We start from the raw sequence: 6,206 nt of genomic DNA, 5'->3' as shown, positions 1-6,206 counted from the left end.
TCTTACATTTATGCTACAATAATCACCTATGGCTTATATCAAATAACATAAATATATACAGTAATACTTAGTATCTATTCCTATCCCGGACAACCCGTTTTTCATAAAAAAGATATTTGTACTTACGTTATCAAATGTCACCGATCATTTTCATTAATAACTCGTACGCCTACTGAACCATTACCAAGGTCAACCTGCGAGGATGACCTTAAATCACCCATTCATTTTATCATACACACTCACACACACGCGCACATACACACACACACACACGCCCGCACACACACACATACATGCGCACATGCACATGCACACACACAAACACGCACGCACACACACACAAACACACACGCTCGCACATGCATACACACACGCACTATAAAAGGTGATAAAAAGGCCTTCTATATAGTGTAGTTTGAATTGACTGGTGGTGGCTAGTGATACAGTGGCTGTTTTCTTTATTTCTAAGTTACACGTACTTGTTAAATACACAAGAATAACGATACAAGAACATGATATCTAGTGGTGCTGAGTGAAGAGAGTGGCAGCCCCCCACGCCCTGCGGGTGACCTAGAGTGAGTGACCCGACCTGGTCGAGGGCCGGCTCGTCGAGGTGTGAGAATGGGTCAACGTCGGCCTTCCTTATATTCTGACCAGCAGCGCAAGCATGGCTTGAGTTAGGCGCTGCTACTTCCCACGCAGGTCACACAGACCACGTGGGGACCGCATGGTATGCTATGCAGTATGCTATATACTACATACGCCTCGTCCTCGTGGCGTCATCTGAATTACTTCAAGGGTGACCTATTATCGTACCCCATCTGCTGGTCATTGCGTTCTTGTTCGTTCTCGTGTATCTCCTTGTTGTCTACCTTTTCATCCTGATCCTTGGTGCATCCATCCAACAACGACGTTCAACGGCCTTGAAGACTTCGCCTAGGTCCTCCTTGACTTCGGATCGTCCAGTCGTCCTCGTAGTCCTCATCCAGGTGGTACTCGGCGGCGTCTTGGTCCACACGTCCTTGCAGATTCGTCCAGGTCCTTCTCGGCTGCGGCTCGTACCGACATCCTCATAGCCTGCGTCTGGGTCTACAGGCGTCCTGGCAGGGGCATCCTTTCGTCTGAGGGTGGCTTACTCCTGTGCTGGGGAGCTCCTGGAGTCAGCCAGGCAGCTTTTCATAGCATGCTGGGGCCTGCTCTGACGAGTTCCTGGTTCTTCACCTGATCTATGGGGGTCCTGGCAGGTGGCGCCCGTCCACTTCATCTGGGCGGCTTGATGCTTGCAATTGCGAGTCCTCATCCTTTGGCCTGCGGCGATCTTCTGGCGATGTACGTCTCACAGTATTGCAAGGCGATCGTGCTGCAGTTAGATCTCCTTTGGTACCGTGTCGGATATCCACGGTGATTCAGCTCATACACGTAAGATCCAAGATAGTAAGAGAAAAAGAAAAACAACAGGACGTTAATCAAGTACTACTTAGCCGGTTTTTATACTGATTTGCAGCTTTTAATGTGTTATTCAATTTATTTTCGTTTTTTCACTTTTGTATTTTTCAAGAAAATAAATGAGGGAGATGGAAATAGCGATTCTCACAAACCAGTTTGTGCTACTAACCATCTCAGATAGATATGAGAATAGATAAGGGAAATGACAATGGCATCTGCAAGGATAACTTGAACCAATTGTCATTTCATAGAGAAGAAAAAATATGTATTGTGCATCATTTCCACTAATCACGATCAGTAACGCCACAAGGCAAAATAATAGCCTTAGACTACGACACAACAAATATTATAGATGAAGATATGATTTAACAGTGTCTGTTGAACTGCGTGGAAAAGTGTGTGAAATGATTGCGTATACGTTTTAGCTCATCATGGCAGCAACATTGCGGGTAAAAGAAATAACTGGCAATTATGACACAACAAATCCTATAGATGAAGATTTGATTTTACAGTGTCTGTTGAACTGTGTGCATGAGTGTGTATGTAAATATAAATGTGAATAGCGTGAAGAGAGAGCGAGCTCACCTGAAGATGGATCACAAACACGAATTTTAACGTTCATTTTAGCAAATGTTATAATTACACAATAATTATTTCAATAACCACAAGAATTCATTAAATGATATGCGACTTAATGTACGCAATTATGAATGGTGACGAAATTTCTTTTGCAAGCTTCTGCCATGCAAGCATTCCAGCTCAGAAATGTCTTTTTATGTTATCCCTGATTATTTAATCGTAATTACGGATACGCTACAAAATCTGACTGACTGAGGTAATCATTTCTCGCTTATGCATGGTACAGTTAGCAAGCCTTCATCGCCGGTGGGTTCTTGCCTGTTTATCCTAATTACCTGAACGAAATGAAGTGACTATATGAGACTCGAAATTCTATCATTAGTCTTTTACTCTACAATCTGTGAATGGCGCACGCAGATATCAACTACGAATCATACGATTGTCGGAAATTTCCGGACATGCCAGCGGTAAAAAAAGGTGAGAAGAGTGTGATTGTGATTACTAAGCGAATCAATTCGAGCTTAAACCCTAGTCCTTTTTCTAATTAGATGCAATACAGGTTCACACCAACTCAATATGCCGAACGAATGAGTTACACCGGTTTCTTTTCTATCTACTTTCAAACGTCGAGTGCTGTGATCTATTATTCATTACGAAACCCTGGGGGAAGATCATTACTCTTTATTCATTAAATGAATTTACAATATTTGATCAAAGCTAAATTTCTCGCGCCGAGAGAAAGTCACCAAATTAGCAATGACAGTATAATTACGGGTCCCTTTCCGCCACAACCAAATGATAGGGAAAGTGAGATCAGCTGGGGTGGGGGGTGGGGTTTAACTGTTTACTACAAAGAAATAAATGATATGCGTGTTCGTGAGTGCGAATATCAAAATAAGTGAGAGAATAAAATGAACCAAAGAGTCCAACAATGAGTGAAATTCAACAATCAATTAACGATATTCATACAAGAAGAGAAAGGAATACACAGAATTCATAAGTGATCGTGAATTACAAAAAGAAAATTCTCAGCTTGAGAGAAACGAACAAATATTAAAATCTTGAAGTTGGAACAATAGGAATCTCTAAATACGCGAAAATCAATTATTTAAAGAACAATATTCCATGTTTGTGACCAGGACCCGTACCTCACATCTGTGGAGGGGTGACCTCCCAGGTCCAGATGATTGACTGACTGTGAGTTTTGCCATTATCTGTTAAATTTTCATTGTTAGCACTTCTAACCAGCAAAACCAACGTAGGACAGATTTGCTTAACATATATATAGGGGAATAAGAAAGGAAAAAGAATTTGACCCATACGTGTACTTACACACATATATACATACATACATATATATGTATATATTTGTATATATACAGTATATGTATATATACAGTATATGTATATATGTATGTTTACATGTATATATATATATATATATATATATATATATATATATATATATATATATATGTGTGTGTGTGTGTGTGTGTGTGTGTATACATGTGTATATGTTTATATATATATATACATATATACGCGTATATATATATATATATATATATATATATATATATATATATATGCATATATATATATATATATGCATATATATACATACATATATGTATATATACATATACATATGTATATATACACGTATATATATATATATATATATATATATATATATATATATATATATATATATATATATATATATATATATATTTATATACACACACACACACACACACACACACACATATATATATATATATATATATATATATATATATATATATCCATCCATCCATCCATACATATATATATATATATATATATACATATATAAATTTATATGAATATATGTATATTCATACATATATCTACACGTATATGTATACATACATAAATATATACATATATATACGTATATATATACATATGTACATTTATACATAAATATATATAGATATATATGTGTATGTATGTGTGTGTACGTGATATATATATATATATATATATATATATATATATATATATATATATATATATAGAAAACCAACGCGACTGAGAACATTATTGCAATTGCAAACGTTTCAGAGATGCAATCTCCATCATCAGTGCTTTAACAAAAACAACAAAGGAAATTAATTCAAAATACAAAAAAATATAATACAAAAACAAACAAACAATATAATAGAAAAACAACATCAAAAGATCGTAAAACAAATTATTGAACAGTAACAGGCACTAACCAAGCTATGGGTTCTTTTGGTAGTTTACATGGTAAACAGGATGGTTGCAGGTGTAGTGTTGTTAAGCTCTGCTTTCATTGTTTGGATGTGGAGTGACTCGACTATGATGTCAAATCTGTTAAGATGGGAGGTCAGTATTGCTGAGGTGGGAGGTGGGAATGTTCTCTGATTGCTGAGAAGGATGGTTTATTCAGTTGTAGGCCTGTCCTTATGGACTTGCCTTTATATTCAAGAATGCGGTGGCGAAGCCATTGAGAGGTTGATCCCACATACCTAGCCTGACAGCTAGGACAAGTAAACAGGTAAACCACATTCGAACATAGTTCAGAGTTACACCTCTCTTTATTCTTTAAGAAATTACCAATAGTATTATTATTGTAAAACACAAACCGAAAGCTGATCTGAGGATAGCATTGCCTGAGAATTTTGTATAATGATTTTCTTAGATGAAAACTAAGACCGCCCATTTATGGGTTATATATATTTAATGTCTTTGTTAACTGTGGTAGATACAGTTTGGGTTGAATTTCTGACAGAAATTTGCGTAGGGCTTTATAAAATAGGTAAGATGGATACCCATTTGTAGTGAAATATTCCTTTAAGAATGAAGCTTCATCATGAAAACTAGCCCAAGTTGAACAAATATTATAAGCTCGGTTGATGTGTTGTGAGGCTGTTTAACTTGTAAATGTGAGGAATGTGGCTGAGGTAATGAAGCCTAAGGCCAGTGAATGTGGGTTTCCTGTAGGTACTGGTGTAGAAGCAATTGTTATGAAAAATTATGGGTGTCAAGGAATGATAGTTTGTTATTTTGTTCAGTCTCACAAGTGAATTTGATAATGGGATGTTGTGAGTTCAAGTATGAGAGGAAAGGATTAATGTGAGAGGGGTCGTCAAAGAGTAGGGAAGTATCATCCATGTAACGGCGATATAAAATAGGTTTGAAATTAGCAGGGCAGTCATTCATCCATGCTTGTGCATGGTGGCAAAAGAAAGTATTGACATGACAAGGGCCAAGCGATGATCCCATTACTAGACCGTCTACCTGAGTGTAAATAGAGCCGTTGAAGGTAAACACTGAATTGTGTGCGGCTATATCCAATAATTTCCTGTATGTCGTCTTGTTCAGGCCATACGAGTTTAAGAGTGAGGAGGCAGTTTTGTTTAAAATTATGTCAGTGGTTTCATTGAGAGGAACATTAGTGAATAATAACTCAATGTCAAAACTGGCCACAGGCCGTAGTGGTTTAAGGTCACTTATTTCTTTGATGAAAGAGAAGGTTTTCTATGGTATATTCATTGGTGGTTAAGGGTTTATTATTTGAACTAAGAATTTTGCAACATTGCAATTAAAAGTTCGAATGGCAGAAATGATGGGGCGTAGAGGCTGACCAATTTCATGAATTTTAGGAAGGTCATATAAGCGACCAGGTTTGGAGCCAAATATAGTCAGGAGGTTATAAGTCATTTCGCTGATAGATGGTCTTATCGTGCGTAAGAGCCTGTTTAGTTTATCTTCTAATTTCAGTAGATGAGTGGCAGTGTCAGACATGATTGGTTTAAATTTGGAGGAATCACTATCGTGTTTAGTTTACTAAAATATCTCTGTTTAGGATAACAACTACACGTCCCTTATCTTCCTTTGTGATAACAATGTTGTTATCATCTCTTAGAGCTTTTAGGAGTGTAAGGGAGGGGTGTGGAGTATGAATGCTCTTGACATGACATTTGGTTTCCTGGAAGTATCGTGTGCCACAGTAGAAATGCTGATGGTGCTGTGATTCCATCTATCTTTGTAAATCTCAGTTTTTGATGGTGTGACATAGTTTTTCTAAATAAAGAAAGAATTGGTTGTAGGGAAGGGTACTGGGTGGTATACAATAATCAAAACATAAAGAACGGGCTTCTTTTTGTTCA

At 37.1% G+C, this 6,206-nt stretch overlaps 1 protein-coding gene across 1 annotated transcript; it reads right to left on the bottom strand.

Moving 5' to 3' along the window:
- Positions 1-4,497: 4,497 nt before the first annotated feature.
- On the bottom strand, positions 4,498-5,841 carry LOC138862890 (uncharacterized). Its single transcript, XM_070126078.1, has 3 exons — positions 5,682-5,841; positions 5,115-5,552; positions 4,498-4,574 (listed from the first exon to the last, which is right to left on the bottom strand). Exons 1-3 carry the CDS (start codon positions 5,839-5,841, stop codon positions 4,498-4,500), a joined length of 675 nt encoding a protein of 224 aa, XP_069982179.1.
- Positions 5,842-6,206: the final 365 nt, after the last annotated feature.

Source organism: Penaeus vannamei, chromosome 10, assembly GCF_042767895.1.
Source record: "Penaeus vannamei isolate JL-2024 chromosome 10, ASM4276789v1, whole genome shotgun sequence".
NCBI lineage: Eukaryota > Metazoa > Arthropoda > Malacostraca > Decapoda > Penaeidae > Penaeus > Penaeus vannamei.
This window is presented reverse-complemented; position numbering and strand designations above follow the sequence as displayed.

Bases quoted from the DNA above. Each gene is read 5' to 3' on its own strand.
- LOC138862890 (XM_070126078.1), bottom strand. From the start codon at position 5,841: ATGTCTGACACTGCCACTCATCTACTGAAATTAGAAGATAAACTAAAC. The intron at 5,553-5,681 runs GTCAGCCTCTAC...CTTTCATCAAAG, and splicing joins TCCTAAAATTCATGAAATTG to AAATAAGTGACCTTAAACCA. The intron at 4,575-5,114 runs GTGAGACTGAAC...TACTTGTCCTAG, and splicing joins TCCCATTATCAAATTCACTT to CTGTCAGGCTAGGTATGTGG.